Below are 19,099 nucleotides of genomic sequence, written 5' to 3'. Positions count from 1 at the left end.
TATTTGGCGCTTTCACCCATACGGAATAATGCACTTTCGATCCACTTTCAATGCACTTTAATGATTATTTTCAATGCACTTTAATGATTCTAATTATTTTCACTTGCATCCACTATCCCCTCCACCTCCAGTGAGGGTTTGTCCCCCCCTCCATGAGCTATAGTGTTTTACCACAAGTAATGGTGAGGAAGAAGAAGAGTTGGTATTTATATGACGACATTCTCTACCACTTAAGGAAGAATCAAACCAGCTTACAATCACCTTCCCTTCCCCTCCCCACAACAGGCACCCTGTGAGGTAGGTGGGGCTGAGAGAGCTCTAAGAGAGCTGTGACTAGCCCGAGGACACCCAGCTGGCTTCATGTGTAGGAGTGGGGAAGCATATCCAGTTCACCAGATTAGCTTCCGCCACTCATGTGGAGGAGTGGGGAATCAAACCCGGTTCTCCAGATTAGAGTCCACATCTCCAAACTACCACTCTTAACCACTACATCACATTGGAAAATGGCAGGTGGGGGGGGGGGAATGGTGCTGGATGTAGTGGGGAGGTTGAAAAACATGCATCTTCCCTTGCACATTTCCCCCAAACCCACTCTGAGTATGATCTTTACCAAAGCAGCTTTGGCAGTCTATAGAGTGGACTGAGGGGAAACCCAGAACGAAGAATGAGTTGGTGACGGTGTTGTGTGGAACCCCTCTGTAGAAGCGCTTCAGTCTGGGAGGGGTGAGCGTGGAGGAAAGCCTCCATGTGGCTGCCCCCAGAGAGTGTGAGGGGCAAATGAAGAAGGAGGCAGAGTTATGAGAATTGTAAGGGTTCTGGTGGAATGCAGAATAGTGCTTGGGGGGGGGGGTCAGGGAAGCTGCAAGTCGGTCCTTCTTTTTAAACTCCCGCCGTCTCCAAAAACAAGCACGCACCCTTAAAAACATATGCACGGCAACTTCAAAAAAGCAGAGAGCCCTGTTTCACAAAGCAAGGCAAATCCGGAGTTCCCACTTCATGTACCTTTTGAGACACACAGAAAACACAAATCAATCACTACAGCTAAAATCACACTCCCCGCCCTAGGCAATTTTGACTAAGAGAGAAAATATTGTTCAAGCCAGCCCAGTCTTCCGAGCACAGCTCAGCATCTGTTCTCGTCCCATTCATCCTCAAGGATGCCCTTATACTCACTGCAAGGTTGGGGGCTACTCTGGGTGTCTGAGATGCCGCGTCATGTACTGCTCCAAGTTGGGGCCCAGAGAAGAGAGTGGTGGGGTAAACGTCCTTCCTCCCCACCCCAGCAAGGAACCCCCTCCTGTCCCGTCGAAATGTCCGAGGTCCGTGTCGCCCAAGCAGCGTGAGAACTCTGGCCGGGCGAACTTAACAGACGGACGACGGGTAAAAATAACCCAGGCTCTTCCCAACCCCCCCTTCCCAGTGTGGGCAAGCGGGGCTGGAGACTGATTTTTATTCAAATGGAGCTGGGACTCTCTGAAAGGGACTAACGGTCTCTAAGCTACGGGAATGTCACAGCCTATTCTTTCTGCTCCGTGGCACACAGCGCCTGCCTTGCTGCAGGCACAGGGCCGGCTCGCACTGTAAGGGATGAAAGGGTGGAGGATTCTCCCTCGGGAGACAGAGGAAGGCCCTTGGTCCACTTCCCGGCTCAGCCTAGCCGGACTTGGGAAGTTTCTGGACACAACCTCTCTGAGAAGCCAAAGTTGGACTCTTCAGAGTCTAAAAAGCTGACCACTCTTCTGACCTGTGGCATTTTGGGACAGCAGTTTGTTTGCCCTCACTGTTCCTGCTGGTTACCAGGACAGGGTTCAAGGGATTTGTGTGGTGTAGTGGTTAAGAGCGGTGGTTTGGAGCGAAGGACTGTGATCTGGAGAACCGGGTTTGATTCCCCACTCCTCCACATGAGCGGCGGAGGCTAATCTGGTGAACTGGATTTGTTTCCCTGCTCCTACACACGAATCCAGCTGGGTGGCCTTGGGCTAGTTACAGCTCTGTTAGAGCTCTCTCAGCCCCACCTACCTCACAGGGTGTCTGTTGTGGGGAGGCTTGGAGACTCAAAGTTTGGAGACAGGTTTGGAGACTCAAATTTACAGCTACCCACCACTGAAGGCAAGACTTCGGGATGGGAAAGATTTCTTCCACCATGCCCAGGGTGATGAGTTCAAGAAGAAGAAGGGTTGGTTTTTACATGCCGATTTCCCCTACCTTTTAAGGAGAATCAAACTGGCTTACAATCACCTTCCCTTCCTCTCCCCACAGCAGACACCTTGTGAGGTAGGTGGGGCTGAGGCCCAAGGTCACCCAGCAGGCTTCATGCGGAGGAGTGGGGAATCGAACCTGGTTCACTGGATTAGAGTCCGCCACTCTTAACCACCACACCACACTGGCTCTCAAGAAGCTGGATGTTGCAGCAGTCAGGCCATAGCAGCGGCTACCTGTCCTGAGCCAGCGTGGTGTAGTGGTTAAGAGTGGTGGAGTCTGATCTGGAGAACCGGGTACGATTCCCCACTCCTCCACATGAGCGGTGGAGGCTAATCTGGTGAACTGGATTTGTTTCCCCACTCCTACACACGAAGCCAGCTGGGTGACCTTGGGCTAGTCACAGCCCTCTTAGAGGTCTCTCAGCCACGCCTACCTCACAGGGTGTCTGTTGTGGGGAGGGGAAGGTGCTTGTAAGCCGGTTTGAGTCTTCTTAAGTGGTAGAGAAAGTTGGCATGTAAAAACCAACTCGTCTTCTTCTCCCTTAAGTGGTAGAGAAAGTCGGCATATAACAACCAACTCGTCTTCCTCTTCTTCTTCTCTATTTGTTCCTTGCTTTTCTCCCCAATGGGGACCCAAAGCAGCTTACAATATTGTTCTCCCACCCCCCTCCATTTGCAACAACAGCTTTGTGGGACAGGTGACGCTTGAGGGAGGGAGGGAGTGACTGGCCCGAGGTCACCCAGTGAACTTCCATGGCGAAGGTGGGATTTGAACCTGCATCCTAGTCCAACATTCACACGACACCACGTTGATGCGGGGGACTTGCAGGCAACGTGGATGGGTGGGACGGAAGCAGCGAATGGGCAATAGAGACGATCTGAACAAAACGTGGATTCTCTTTAATGCTCAGTTTTTCAATAATAAAATTGTTCTGTCAAACTTCTTTCCTATGGCTATCTGTCAAAATCTCCCTTGTCAAAATCTCCCTTTCCCTTTTCACGGTGGTGGTTTTCTCCACTCTGTTTCCCCCCCCCCTCGTTTCCCTCTGCAACATTTTGTATATAATGTGCTGTTTTTAGGCCTGGGTTGGCATTTCTGAAGAAGAAAAAATAAAGGGGGGGAAATCCCCCCCTTCCCCCATGAAACTATTTTCCCTGGAGATTTCCCAACCCTTGTATCCTTTCACCTTTTGTATTTCATTTCAAAGTTAAATTGTTAGAGTTAATGTACTCTAGAAACCTGGATGCAACGACAGACACTATGTTGAAATGTACCATGGAGCTAAAAATAAATAAATAAACGAAGGAATTCTCCTTAATGATAAGCTAAGGAAGGCCATTGCCGCAGCTTGCCCCAGCCTCTGGCCAGGATAAGAGGACCGGTCCTGCAGGGCAGAGGGAACCCCTAGCCGGAGCCAGGAAAGCGCAAGCGCAGCACAAGCTCAGGCCGAAACCGGGGCCGCCGTCGGGGACAAAGGAGCTGTCCGAGCCCACGCCCTGCTCAGCCACGGCCTGTTCCCAGGGAGCCTGGCAGCAGCCGGGCAGGAATGCACTTGTTGTGTCTTGCGCCGGGCTTTCTCATAAAAGCACCCAGAATAGCTCATCCTCTCCCCTTCTACGCCACTTTCCCCTGCCCAGCCTCCCTTCGCTTTGGATGGGATGCTTCCCTTTCACAGAGGGGGCAGGGTGGGAAAACAGGCCGTGCCTCCCCCCCCCCCCATCCTTTCCCTTCCCATTTCGACAATGGCTCCTCCGGGCAGAAAGGGGAGCTATTTTTGGAGATGGACTTTACCTTCTCCTTTGGGGGAAACTTGCCCAGGGGGAATCACCCCCTACCCTGTGTGGCAGATGGAAATTCATCCTGGAATGAGGAAACCCACATGGAACAACAAAAGGGTGTGTGTGTGTGTGTGTCATTTTTGACCTAACACACTGTTTGATGTATACGCATCCTTAGAAGCCCAGCATGAAATACAAGGTGGGACATGGGAGCCATGTTCTAGTGTGCAAGGAATAAATAATTTACAAGAAGCTTCATAATACTAGAAGGGTTTTTATGTATTTTCTACCATGCATTATGATATTATATTGTTAGGATGTATACTACACTACAATTCTATGTCTGACCACTGACCACTGAGGAAGGTCTTTTTGAGGCTGAAACACGTTTGGTCCTTATTAGGTCCTACTTTGGTCCTTGTACGATTTCACATCAAAAGTGTATGAGTTTCATGTATTTTTGACTGTGTATGACTCGCCTATGATATAGGCTTTACGTTTTTAACTTTACTGTGCACCATATTAAAATTTATATATTTGTAATTTTAGTATTTTTTAGCTCAGTCCTTTCGGGTTGGAAACCCACATGGAACCAAAAAGGAAAGACTCCTAGAAAGAGACTGGCAGGGGGTAAAAAAGAAAAGAAAATCCAATGTCTGAGGATGAGAAGGCTTCCTTTTATCATGCTATGGGATACCTAAAGGTATCCAGCGTGGTGTAGTGGTTAAGAGCGGTGGTTTGGAGTGGTGGACTCTGATCTGGAGAACCGGGTTTGATTCCCCACTCCTCCACATGAGCGGCGGAGGCTAATCTGGTGAACTGGATTTGTTTCCCCACTCCTCCACAAGAAGCCAGCTGGGTGACCTTGGGCTGGTCAGAGCTCTCTCAGCCCCACCTACCTCACAGGGTGTCTGTTGTGGGGAGGGGGAGGGAAGGTGATTGTAAGCCGGTTTGATTCTGCCTTAAGTGGTAGAGGACGTCGGCATATAAAAACCAACTCTTCTTCTTCTTCGGATGGGCTTGTCAGGGTTTTTTGGCTTCCTGGCAGGTGGCAAACTGGGAATCGGCAGATGAACCTTTAAAATCTGCCATAATGGGATAGTGCCATTCTTCCTGTTTTAGAGGTGTTAAAGGAACAGGTGCCTAACTCTTGAAGGGTGCTCCCGATATCTTTTCACTGGTCAGTATTCACCTGGCAAGATACGAATAATGGTCTCCTTTTCCTTTAAAACGTCTTCAGCTTGACTGACTCACTCAGTGATATTAGCCAGCGTGTATTGAAATGGCTGGCACTTCCCAATGAGCCAGAGCTATGGAATTTGGTATACCAGTAGCCTAAAGGGTTCCTAAGGGGAGGAGACACGGCTCATGGCACAGCATCAGCTTGGCATACAGAATGTCCTATGTTTCATTCCCAGCATCTCCAGCTAAAAGGACCAGGCAGAAGGCAATGTGAAAGACCTTAGCCTGACATTCAGGAGAGCCCTTGCCAGTCTGAGTACACAATACTGACCTCGATGGACTGATGGTCTGATTCAGTATAAGGCATCTTCATATGGTCAATTACCAGTCAACTCTGAAAACATATTTATTGACCTCCCACAAATGTGCCTCAAAATGCACCCTCAAATGCACTTTGTCCTATTTCCGTCCTAGCTAAGGAATTCAAATTTCCTACACACACATAGTCCAAGAGGCCCTGGTTAATAGAATATTGGAGAAAAGGCTTTAATTTGTATGTTTCTTCTTTAAAGGGATTCAGAAGTTCTAGTACTTCCAGGTTATTTGGAAAAATTGAAATTTGGTGTGCATATAGCCCAAGACACACTGATTGCCAGGAAAGTCTGCTAATCAAAACGTGAGGAATTGTTCACCTCACAACAGAACCAACATCCCCCTCAGGGTTGCCAACCTCCAGGAAGGAACTGGAGATCTCCCACTATTGAGAGCCAGCATGGTGTAGTGGTTAAGAGCGGTGGTTTGGAGCAGTGGAGTCTGATCTGGAGAACCGGGTGTGATTCCCCACTCCTCCTCCACATGAGCGGTGGAGGCTAATCTGGTGAACTAGGTTTGTTTCCCCACTCCTACACATGAAGCCAGCTGGGTGACCTGGGGCTAGTCCCACTCTTTCAGCCCCACCCACCTCACAGGGTGTCTGTTGTGGGGAGGGGAGGGAAGGTGATTGCAAGCCCTTTTGAGTCTCCCTTAAGTGGTAGAGAAAGTCAGCATATGAAAACCAACTCTTCTTCTTCTTCTTCTATTCTCCAGCAGACAGAGATCAGTTTACCTGGAGAAAGTGGCCACTTTGGCAATTGGACTTTATGGCATTGAAGTCCCTCCCCTCCCCTAACTCCACCCTCCTCAGGCTCCGCCCCAAAAATCTCCAGGTATTTTCCAACCTGGTGCTGGCAACCCTACCCCCCCCCACACACACAGAGCAAGCCCGCGCAAATGTGGAATGGAATATTGCACTGTGAAAACTAGGAAGATGCCTGCTGCCCCTTGAGGCCTTGCTCAGAGGACTGGAGTTGTATCTATGTAGGTCAAACAGAAGCTCCAGAGAAGCTTGGTGCTGGCATCAAAATCCCCACTGACTTGACTCCAACATCGCATCATGGTTCTGCTAATATCTTGCAAATTAAGCCAGAGCCTCTTGGCAATGCAACCATAATGAATTTGACCTGGGAGTTCAGCGTTTGCAGATTCCCTTTCCTTATCTTAACTGCCTATTATGTTGTTTGGGAGCTGTAATGATATAACAAATACTTTGAAGAACGGAGCATTAAAATCAATCAGAGTGTTTGTAATAACGTGTAACAACGCTTTTACTTTTCAAAGGTCTTGGTTGTCTTTGTAGCTCTGAGCTAAGTTGCCATTACAGATGGAGCATAAGAGAGGGAGTGAACTTGCCAAAGGCCACACAGGGAACCTATGGCATAGATGGGTCTTGAACTCAAGACTCTTAAAGCCAAATTCAGCCCTCGGCCCTCTTGAGGCAGAATTAAATTAAGAAATGTGTTCAACATTCATATGCTACTATCCTGATCAACAAAATTTTCAGGTCTGGATAGGGTTGCCAACCTCCAGGTGGTGGCTGGAGATCTCCTGCTATAACAACTGATCTCCAACCAATATAGACCAGTTCCCCTGGAGAAAATGGCTGCTTTGGCAATTGGACTCTATGACATTGAAGTCCCTCCCCAAACCCTGCCCTCTTCGGGCTCCGCCCAAAAAACCTCCCACCGGTGGTGAAGAGGGAATTATCCTTTCTGGATAATACAGACAGAGAGTTCAAACAATTACTGGCCAAAAGGTCCCCCAACACAAAGGCCATTTTGCTCCCTTGAGAGCTAGAAACTTGCTTTCCCCCAGGAGATTGGGTATCTGAAATCTGCGCCCAATTCTAGTTTCTGCACTTTGGTGCAACTGCAGAATCGCTCAGTACTATCCTGTCTCCTGCTTCTGATCCTCTTGCCCTCAGTTTACAGGTGTCCCCACCTACTTATTATCCTATCAACAATGCTTCATTCGGAGAACAAAATTCTTTCCAAAAGAATTCGTGATAATAAAAGGCTGTTAAGGGTGCTCTGTCTTTTCCTCTGGGTAGCCAATCCTGAGATTTAATCCCCAGCCTGCCTGCTAAATACCAAGTCACGAACTTTAATGAGAACAATTCCAGCCTTTATTCAGCTTCCTTTTGCTTAATTAAATTGTATTTTTGCATCCAGCTCCAAGAATAAGGCATTACATAGGACAGATATGTGGCCAGGGCTTCTCACTCAACCATGCCTCATGGGGCCCAATTAGGGTTGCCAACCTCCAGGTGGTGGCTGGAGATCTGCTATTACAACTGACCTCCAGCCAATAGAAATCAGTTCCCCTGGAGAAAATGGCCGCTTTGGCAATTGGATGCTATGGCATAGATGTCCCTCCCCTCCCCCTCCCCCACCCTACTCAGGCTCCACTCCAAAAAATCTCCAGGTATTTCCCTACCCGAAGCTGGCAACCCTAGGCCCAATTGAGCACCAGACCCATTTTTTCATGAGGACACGGCAATATGAATTGATAATCAGGGACAGAGCTTGTCTGAACAAGTGCAGAGTTCTTTTCTGTCTTCTCCACAGATTAGTAACACAGCATCTGGGATTAGGCTGCAGGAAAATTATAGCCACTTGAGACCCAGTTACGGTTGCCAACCTGCAGGTACTAGTTGAAGATCTGCTGCTATTACAACTCATCTTCAGCCGATATAGATTAGTTTCCCTGAAGAAAATGGCCGCTTTGGCAATTGGACTCTATAGCATTGAAGTCCCTCCCCAAACCCTTTCTCCTCAGGCTCCGCCCCAAAAATCTCCAGGTAGAATCATAGAATCATAGAGTGGATGAGGTATTTCCCAGCCCGGAGCTGGCAACCCTACCCTAGTCCCAGCTCTTCTCATTTTACTTATTTCACTTGTTCTACCAGGAATGCAAAAAAACAAACAAAAACAAATCAGTGGGTTATAGATCAAATCAAAGATAGGACATTTTAGAGGACTTTCATTCATAGGGTCGCCATGAGTCGGAAGCGACTTGATGGCACTTAACACACACACATAGATCAAATCAAGCCTGAACTGACCCTAGAAGCTAAAATGACTAAACTGAGGCTATCGTATTTTGGTCACATCATGAGACGACAAGAGTCACTGGAAAAGACAGTCATGCTAGGAAAAGTTGAGGGCAGCAGGAAAAGAGGAAGACCCAACAAGAGATGGATTGACTCAATAAAGGAAGCCACAGCCTTCAATTTGCAAGATCTGAGCAAGGCTGTCAAAGATAGGACATTTTGGAGGACTTTCATTCATAGGGTCACCATGAGTCGGAAGTGACGACAGCATTTAACACACATACACACATCAGGAATGCATTTTTCCCTTTCCCCTTCACAACACCTCTGTGAGGCAGATTAGACTGGATGAGAGCAAAAGGCCCATGTTCAACTAGCAAGCTTCACAGATGAGCAAGGATTTGAACCCAGACCAATGTGGTCCAAGTCCCATCTTTCTGACATCTACCCATACTGGCAGGCAGTAGTTAAGTATTGTGCAAACTAATCTAAACTGCTAGCTATCCCTGCAGCAACAGTATCTGAAGGCACGGTTCAGCTGGTTGTGCACCACAGAATTCACACCTCTCCATCTAATATACATCCATATACTTGCCCTTCCCATATTTGTAATGGCTTCTGGATAGACACAGTATATTGTACAAAGTGGGGCATAGAGTGAACATTCACCTTCCTTTGCAGGATATCTGGCTAGGGTTGCCAGCTCCAGGTTGGGAAATACCTGGAGGTTTGGGGGGGTGGAGCCTGAGGAGGGCAGGGTTTGGGGAGGAGGGGGACTTCAACGGGGTATAATGCCATAAAGTTCACCTTGCAAAGAGGCCCTTTGCTCCAGGTGAATTGATCTCTGTTGCCTGGAGATCAACTGTAATAGCGGGAGATTTCCAGCCACCACCTGGAGGTTGGCAACTCTATATCTGGGGTTCACATCTGACTCTTAAGAACCTCCAAGGAACAGGACAGGGCAACAAACACCTCAGGATATAGCTGCCAAACCTGTGCTGTATCAGAGAAACAGGTGACATGAAGTCGAATTCTTTTTGCGTTCGACCTTCCAGCGTTAAAAATGAGTAACAGACGTGCCCTTTATGTTCGGTCCTCCTTCTGGTACAAAGCAGCTGTGTGCTGGGCATGTAGAAGGGCCGTGCAAAGGGAAGCCCAGAGTTATTACCTCAAGTTGACAGTGGAGGGTGAAGAAGCAGAGGGTGAGAAGGGCCCGGTGAACTCCTACCTGTCCATGTCCCCGTTGCACTTCAAGGCCTTGTGCGCAGCTCACAGTGCCGCACTCTCTAACCCCTCTGGACGTGCATGCAGCCTGCACGGGCAGCTCGCGCACAACTCCCCGGGCACACGCACAGCTGGCACACTCCAGAGCTCTGCGGTGCAACGGGCTGCTCGGAGAGCCGTCTGTTCCCGGAGGTTTCCTTTTCCCCAGCTCCTCCTCCTGCTGCACGGTGCCAGGCGCTGGGAGGGGAGGGATCAGCCCTGCTTTTTTGCAGCTCAGCCAAGGTGAGGCAGCCGGCCAGGTGCAGGCGCTCCCCGTTCCCCTCCCAACCAGGGAGCGGCCTCATGCCACACCGAGGAACACAAGGCGACCCACTTCACAAGAGGCCTTTGACATTAGACGCTTCAGAGAAGGCCATCGCACCCGAAGGGAGCTCTCCTGAGAACAGGTGGATGAGGTGAGCTCCAAATCAGAAAAAACGGTAGAGGGCATGCCAAGCAGAAAGAGATCCCCACATCCGAAAAGGAAGGATTGGCTTAGCATGACAGTGAGTATGAGGAACGCAGGGGTTTTCCTGACCGAAGCTCTGCAGCTTTACTAAGCTGAATGACGGGCAGAAATGCATCAAGTATTTGTTTATTTACTTGCTTCATTTATACCCCTCCTTTCTCCCCAGTGGGGGCCCACAACAACTCACATCATTCTCTGCTCCTCCATTTTATCTTAACAACAACCCTGTGAGGTAGGTTAGTCTGAAAGTGAGTGACTGGCCCAAGTAGGGTTGCCAGGTCCCTCTTCGCCATGGCAGGAGGTTTGGGGGGCAGAGCCTGAGGAGGGCAGGGTTTGGGGAGGGGAGGCACTACAGGACTTCAATGCTATAGAGTCCAATTGCCAAAGCGGCCATTTTCTCCAGGGGAACTGATCTCTTATCGACTGGAGATCAGCTGTAATAGCAGGAGGTCTCCAACTAGTACCTGGAGGTTGGCAACCCTAACACTCAGCAAGCTTCTCCAGCAGAGTGGGAATTCAAACCTGGGTCTCCCAGATCCTAAACGGACACTCTAACACAGGGGTGGGGAACCTCAGGCCCGGGGGCCATATGCGGCCCCCGAGGACATTTTTTGTGGCCCTCTGGGGCTCCAGGGCCCTGCTGCAGAGGTGGGGCGCAGGGAGGCCCTCCCAGAGGGTGTTCCTGGTGCCACGGCTTACAGCGGCGCTGTGGCGCCCTTTGGACCTCCTCTCACCGACTGTCGGCTGTTGAGCAGCAAGAGGGAGGGGGAAAGAGGCTGGTGGCTCCCGGCTGCAGAGCATGCTTGCAGGAGCCGATCGGGCTTCGGGGGGGCCCTTTTGTGGACTCTGGGGAGGAGAGGGCATGGAGACTGGGGCCCGGTCATGCGGGGCTCTGTGCGCCGCTGGGTGTGTGTGTGGGCAGGGGAGGCTGGGGCCCGGTCGCACAGGGCCAGCGGCTTTGTGTGTGGGGGAAGGCTTTTCTCTCTTTTCTTCCTCTTTTTCTGTCACTCTCCCTCTTTTTCTGTCTTTTTCTTTGTCACCCTCCGTCCTTTTCTTTCTTTCTCCCTCTCTCTCCATTTCTTTCTCCCTTTCTCCCTCCCTCCCTTTTCCTCTTTCTCTGTTTTTCTTCCTCCCTTGCCGATTGACTGTGGGCTGCGCCCCCCTGGCACCTCGTTTGCTCGGGCCCACTGCTGGCTGCCCTTCCGCCTGGGAGGGGAGAGTGGGGGCACCCTGCAGGCCTTCTCTGTGTTGCCAACCTCCAGGTGGTGGCTGGAGACCTGGCAACCCTAGCCTCTTTCCCCCCCACCGGGAGATCAACACCTGGTATGGCCCCTGAATGATGTCATAAATGTGCAAATGGCTCTTGGCAAAAAAAGGTTCCCCACTCCTGCTCTAACAGCTGCATCACAGCTTCTCCCAGCAGTTAATAGGGGAAAGTAGCATCTATTTAACTCCTATCATGTTAGGGTTACCAGCCTCCAGGTGGGACCTGGGGATCCCCCGGATTTATAGCTTGTCTCCAGACTACAGAGACCACGTCCCCTGGAGAAAATGGATGCTGTGGAGATTGGATTCTGTTGTATTGTACCCCACCAAGGTTTCTATCCTCCCCAGGCTCCACCCCCAAATCTCCAGGCGTTCCCCAACCTGGAGCTAGCAACGTTACCCCCCAGCCCTGCCAACAGTCAGGGGGGACCTGGCAACCCTATATCATGTACAGAGCCTCTGTCAGTAGGCAATGTTCAAGAATAAAAAGCTTGTTCCCCCATGTCAAACCTAGCCAGGGGTGAATTTCCAATGAGAGACGTTCCCAGGCTCAAGCAAGTCTAATAGCCACATCTTTTATCTTGGAAGCCCCTACCCAGAATCCCAGATGTGTTTGTATGTGAACTGGGTAGGGATGCATGATGTGGCTACTCATTGGTAAGAGAAATGCCTTCTGTACATGGTCCAAAATACTCTCTCCTTTATTACTATTCCAAATGTCCCAATGCTAAGTGCTGGCTCTTAAAGGACTTCGCAGTTCTTTTCAGCAGCCTGGAAATGTTGCCAGAAGTGTGATGGATGAGCTCAGGGATCCAAGAACACTGATCCAGGGTACATCATTTATTTGCATGTAACCGGCTCAAGGTTGACTCAGCCTTCCATCCTTCTGAGATAGGTAAAATGAGTACCCATCTTGCTGGGGGTAAACTGTAGACGACTGAGGAAGGCACTGGCAAACCACTCCGTAAACATAGTCTGCCTAGTAAAAGTCAGGATGTGACATCACTCCGTAGGTCAGTAATGACCTGGTGCTTGCACAGGGGACTACTTTTACCCTAACTGGGACTCAGCCAGTATCTTCATATACCACAGTCACAAAAGCACACACAGATTGTGGCTTCAAGGAATTAGAACCCCTCCTAAATTGTGTTTTATGTTTATTTTGTAGATGAGACTGTTTGTATTACTAATGCCAATAAAGGCTTCGTATTCGAATCAGAATCCCCAAAAACCTCATCATACCGTCTGAAACAAGCGGTGGTTCTCTCACTCAGAGGAAGTAGTTTGTGAAACAGATGTTTACACATCAGTCACCGCACACAGATGCTGCCATTGGGACAGCTCTCTGGAGAGGTGCCACAAAAATGGCAAATTGTATAGAACTGGGGCACATTGGTGCTTCCACCACACATGATCCCTTCCTTCGCACAAACATGGGAAACTGTGAGGACCCATGGGATTAGGGCTGCCTGCTGGCCTGGGGGGGGGGAAATGTCCTGTCCTTTTAATAGAGGCTTAATGTAGGGTTGCCAGGTCCCTCTTCGCCACCGGCAGGGGTTTTTTGGGGTGGAGCCTGAGGAGGGTGGGGTTTGAGGAGGGGAGGGACTTCAATGCCATAGAGTCCAATTGCCAAAGCAGCCATTTTCTCCAGGTGAACTGATCTTTATCGGCTGGAGATCAGTTGTAGTACCAGGAGATCTCCAGCTAGTACCTGGAGGTTGGCAACCCTAGCTTAATGGGATGTTCTTTATCAAGCCATGTCATTTACCTCTGTGCCATGAAAAACTTCAAATGGACATTTCCACACATTAAGCCACTAGAAAAGGGGCAGTTTTCTTCAGGCCAGCTGGAAACCCTACATGGGATGGAGAATAAGAAGAGTTGGTTTTTATATGCCAACTTTCTCTACCACTTAAGGAAGAATCAAACCAGCTTATAATCACCTTCCCTTCCCCACATCATACACCCTGTGAGGTGGGTGGGGCTAAGAGAGCTGTGACTAGCCCAAGGTCACCCAGCTGGCCTCATGTGTAGGAGTGGGGAAACAAACCCGGTTCTTCAGATTAGAGTCCACCGCTCCTAACCACTACACCATGCTGGCTCTCCGGATCTCCACCCCATGAGACTAAACTATGAGACTAAACTACGGAGCTATGGCTTAGTGGTATATAGGGTTGCCAACCTCCAGGAAGTAGCTATTACAACTGATCTCCAGCTGATAGAGATCAGTTCCCCTGGAGAAAATGGCCACTTTGGCAATTGGACTCTATGGCATTGAAGTCTCTCCCCTCCCCAAACCCCGCCCTCCTCAGGCTCCGCCCCAAAAACCTCCCACAGGTGGCAAAGAGGGAATGGCAACTGTAGTGGTAGAGCACATGCTGTGTGTCCCAGTTTCAATTCCTGGTGTCTCAGGAAGAAGGTGTTGGCAAAGGCTGTTTTCTGCCTGAGAACCTGGAGAGCTGCTGCCAACCACAACAGGCTATACCAAATTAGATGGATCCACAGTATGAGTGCAGGCAGCTTCTTAAGTGCAAATACGAGCTCAAAGACATTTACATTGTAGTGTATTTATTGTATACTTTGCAATGGAACAATTTCTCCCCCACCCCCGTTATTTGTGTTTGTTGGTTTAGTCTTATGGGGAGATCCTGCTCCTTAGTTCTGTTTGTTAGTTAGCAGAGTAGACTGCAGGAGTTCCCTTGTCCTGGAACCAGTGGCTGCCATGCCTCTATCTTCTTGCTAATAAATGGATGTTGTTTTGAACGCGCCTATCTCTGCTTTGTGAACTTAACAGCAGGAAGCTGAGTGAGTCCCCTATTTCCGATTTGAAAGCAAAAGGGAACCTCATACATACGCAGGAAATTCAGTGATGCTGCAGGTGTATTTGGGGAGGGTTCATGGCTCAGTGGTAGAGCATCTGTGTTGCATGCAGAAGGTCCCAGATTCAATCCCTGGCATCTCCAGTTAAAAGGACCATCGACAGGGCAAACTGCAGTTCCTGTGGGGCTGTCTGCGTTCTGAAAAATAGTGGAGGAGGGAAATGTATTTATTTATTAGGATATTTATATCTGATCTTTCCCTTATGGCTCAATCCCCCTCACCTCTGTTCTGCAGCTCCAATCCAAACCTTAAGTATGTATGTACTATCCCAAAAAGGGTGGGAGGTGACAGAAATCCAGTGATGGCTCTTCTAGTATCTTGTCTAGTTTGGTCCTAAGAAGCTTTTCTTTGATTCCTATTCCTTAAGTCAATCAGTCTCTGGTCTTTTTATGCATGGCTGTTTCACTCGCCATCACCCCACCAACAACTTCGGGTCTTTGTGTTGATTATGCATGCCGTTTCCGACCGTCAGAGGTCGCCTCGCTCTCCCCCTGCGTTTCCCTGCGTTTTGCCCGCGTTTTCAGAGACTTGTTTTATCTCAAATTTGAAAACGCGGGCAAAACGAGGGGAAACGCAGCGGGAGAGTGAAGCGTCCTCTGATGGTCGGAAATGGCACACACAACCACAGCAAAGACCCGAAGTCGTTGGAGGGGTGACGGCGAGGGAAACAGCCATACATAAAAGACCTCTGTCTAACTCTCAGTGGGATGGAACAAGCATTTTAAGAAAAGCAATTGATGCACAGGCATATGGAACCACTTCCCAATGGTCTGCGCATCAGGTCCTTTCTCCAAAATCCTGATTATGCAGACTGCTGCATTGAATCCCTCCCACTGTCACATCCCCCAAAGACAGCGCCAAACAGCTTTGGCTCAGCAATGAACTATTGTCTGTAAAAATGAAACTCTGTAAAATCCCACGTCCTTGAACTTCTGGATAATGACATGGTTTCATTGTTTGTATGCAAATGTCCTCCATGAAAAGCTGCTTATCAAGCCAAGGAAAATTCTTCCCCTTCCAAAAGATGAGACTCCCCCTCAAAAAAAAAAATTCAAATGTCCCTAACCTGAAGGCTGGAGGAAGATTGTTTTGGTAATTGTCCCACAAGTGCTTGCATGACGAAAAACTTAAAGCTAGACGCACACAATATTTTTCATGGGACAATTTTGTGAAGAAGATCCTGCCAAAATTTGGGATGCTGTTTCCAGGTTTGTGTTATGTAGATAACCAATTGCCTGTATGAGAGGCTGAGCTAGGGTTGCCAGCCTCCAGGTGGGGCCAGAAGATCTCCCAGAATTACAACTGATCTCCAGATTGATCAGTTCCCCTGGAAAAAACAGCTGCTTTAGAGGGTGGATTCTATGCCATTGTACCCTGTTGGGGTCCCTCCCCTTCCCAAACCCCACCCTACCCAGGCTGTACCCCCAAATCTCCAGGAGTTTCACAAATCAAAGTTGGCAACCCTAGCACTTTCCACACGAGCAGAAAACACTGCTCTAGAATCAGCCCAAAATATTACAGCCTACACCAATTCAAAGAAAGCAGACTAAGATTTCCATAAGCACTAGGGTTGCCAGGTCCAGGTTGGGAAATTCCTGGATATTTTAAGGGTGGAGCCTGAGGAAGGTGGAGTTTGCAGTGGGCCTTTAATGGGGTAGAATGATTGCTTTGAAAACTATTAAGCTTGTGGAGGCTCAACCATTTTTCTTCATTGGTAGCAGGCTTTCCAGATGACCCTTCCACTGTATGCAAATTGCCTTGTTAACCCTGCCCCCTCCCTACACGTATCCCCTGCCAAACTAACAAAAGACATGCCCAGCTACAGCCAGGGATACTCTATTATTTATTTCAGATTATTTCTATTCTGTGTTAATATATACCCAAGTTGGCTTCACTGCATGAAAAAATGGGTCTGGTGCTCAATTTGGCCTAGGGTTGCCAGCTTCAGGTTGGGAAATACCTGGAGATTTTTTGGACAGAGCCTGAGGAGGGCAGGGTTTGGGGAGGGACTTCAGTGCCATAGAGTCCAATTGCCAAAGCAGCCATTTTCTCCAGGGGAACTAGTCTCTGTTGGCTAGAGATCAGTTGTAATAGCCGGAGATCTCCAGCTAGTACCTGGAGGCTGGCAACCCTACTGTGCCCTCAGTGGCTACTTTCCTGAAAGCTGCCTCATCCAGACACAGAATTGGTCCTTCACCGTGTGTTAGGGTTGCCAACTTCCAGGTGGTGGCTGGAGATCTCCTGCTATTACAACTGATCTCCAGCCAATAGAGATCAGTTCACCAGGAGAAAATGGCCGCCTTGGCAATTGGACTCTATGACATTGAAGTCCCTCCCCTCCCCAACCCCCTCCTCAGGCTCTGCCCCAAAAACCTCCCGCTGGTGGCGAAGATGGACCTGGCAACCCTACCGTGTGTACTAGTACCTGCTTATTGTCTGGGGTGCAGTGCAGGTACCGAGAGGGTCCTTCAGTCCCATAGGGGTCACTGAGGTCAGTCATGTGCTTTGTGGCCAGGAGAGCGCTAGCTGTGCGCTGGTGCTGCTTCCCAAGACGGTGCATTGTGTGCAGCTGTTGCCGCCAACGGTCCACTTGCTGCTTCCGATGTGTGGAAACTGGGCATCCTAGCCATGGTACCTGGAAAGGAGTGGAAGTATTTCAGGAGGTGCCATATTTGTGAGCATAGGGGTCATATCTCTAGGGTTGCCAGGTCCCTCTTTTGTCACTGGCGGAAGGTTTTTGGGGTGGAGCCAGAGGAGGGCGGGGTTTGGGGAGGGGAGGGACTTCAATGCCATAGAGTCCAATTGCCAAAGCAGCCATTTTCTCCAGGGGAACTGATTTCTGTTGCCTGGAGATCAGTTGTAATAGCAGGAGATCTCCAGCTACTACCTGGAGGTTAAATAACAATAATTACTTGGGCTGTTGGCAAACCTTAGGGTTGCCAGGTGTCTCTTCACTACCCGTGGGAGGTTTTGGTGGTGGAGCCTGAGGAGGGCGGGGTTTGGGGAGGGACTTCAATGCCTTAGAGACCAATGACCAAAGCAGCCATTTTATCCAGCTGAACTGATTTCTATCGGCTGGAGATTCAGTTGTAATAGCAGATCTCCAGCTAGTACCTGGAGGATGGCAACCCTAGCAACCCTACATATCTCCTCTGTGCTGAAGGATCTGCAATGGCTGCCTGTTTATTTCTAGGAACAATTCTAAGGCAGCTTCATACCTTTTATGTGCTGTCTACATCTACAAGGAGGTTGGGGGTGGCTCCAGAAAGCTTTTCTGCTACTGAAAAAGGGAGGTTGGGGTCCCTTTGACCACCAAAAGGTCTATCCTGGGTATCGAATCATGAGGGCAGAGAAAGTCAATTACCTCACAGCTAAGAAATCTCTAGCACAGATATGGGAGGGGAGGAATTTGGCAATGAAAGAAGAGTTCCCAGGCCCCTGAGTTGCCTGCCGGATCTGGTCCCAAGCATACTCCTCACCTGGTGGGAAAGCGAGCAGCCCGTCTTCGCTTCCGCAAGCTGACGCCGGTGCTTGGGTTCCTCGTGCAGGGCCTTCCACAGCTCCTCAGCCCCCATGTCTGTGGGGCAGGGAGGGAAGAGATGAAGTTGGCACCGTTTTGAGCCACCACGAGGCCTAGGGTTGCCAGCTTCAGACTGGCACGTACCTGGAGATTTTGGGGGCGGGGTCTGGAGAGGGGAGGGTCTTCAACATAGGGTAGAGGGCATGCCAAGCAGAAAGAGATCCCCACATCCGAAAAGGAAGGATTGGCTTAGCATGACAGTGAGTATGAGGAACGCAGGGGTTTTCCTGACCGAACCTCTGCAGCTTTACTAAGCTGAATGACGGGCAGAAATGCATCAAGTATTTGTTTATTTACTTGCTTCATTTATACCCCTCCTTTCTCCCCAGTGGGGGCCCACAACAACTCACATCGTTCTCTGCTCCTCCATTTTATCTTAACAACAACCCTATGAGGTAGGTAGGCTGAAAGTGTGTGACTGGCCCGTGGTCTCTCAGTAGTGTTGCCCTCTTTGCCACCGACGGGAGGTTTTTGGAGCAGAGCTTGAGGAGGGCAGGGTTTGGGGAGGGACTTCAATGCTATAGAGTCCAATTGCCAAAGCGGCCCTTTTCTCCAGGCGAACTGATCTCTATCGGCTGGAGATCAGATGTAATAGCAGGAGACCTCCAGCCACCACCTGGAGGTTGGCAACACTAACGAGGCCCCCTCCCTCAGCATGAGCACAGCCTTGAATGTGTGCTCGGTCTTTCCTCATCCCTTCATCCCCATGCCTGGAAAAGTTTCACCCGCTAATTTAACATCTGAGGGTCCATCAAATCAATTATCGGGTCGGCAAGCTGAGGAAGGTTATCCGAAACGTGTCCTTACACGGACCCTTGCCACGCACCTCTGCCACGCACCTGCTGTTTCACTTCGTTTCTTTGTGATTATGAACTATGAATGTTATAGCCCTTTGTAGGCTGCTAATTGTACTATTTCTTGAATTATAAGCCTGCTGTTGGCTACTTTTTGAATGGTTTTTGATGTGTTAAAATTGTTTAATTATTTCTTGATACATTTAACCCAGTGTGGTGATTTTCATTTTGAACCCTGCGAGGCACCTTATGTATCAT

At 49.4% G+C, this 19,099-nt stretch overlaps 1 protein-coding gene across 1 annotated transcript in view; it reads right to left on the bottom strand.

The window, feature by feature from the left end:
• LOC130474923 (laminin subunit beta-2-like) overlaps window positions 1-18,042 on the bottom strand; it is a 99,255-nt gene extending 81,213 nt beyond the window's left edge. The window contains exons 1-2 of the mRNA XM_056846618.1: window positions 17,947-18,042; window positions 16,893-17,102 (exon numbers count right to left, since the gene is read on the bottom strand). Coding sequence (XP_056702596.1) covers window positions 16,893-17,102; window positions 17,947-18,042 — 306 coding nt within the window. The remainder of the gene's footprint in view (window positions 1-16,892; window positions 17,103-17,946) is intronic.
• Window positions 18,043-19,099: the final 1,057 nt, after the last annotated feature.

The sequence above is a fragment of the Euleptes europaea genome, chromosome 1 (genome assembly GCF_029931775.1).
Source record: "Euleptes europaea isolate rEulEur1 chromosome 1, rEulEur1.hap1, whole genome shotgun sequence".
NCBI lineage: Eukaryota > Metazoa > Chordata > Lepidosauria > Squamata > Sphaerodactylidae > Euleptes > Euleptes europaea.
The sequence above is the reverse complement of the archived record's forward strand: the minus strand, read 5'-3'. Positions and strand labels throughout refer to the sequence as shown.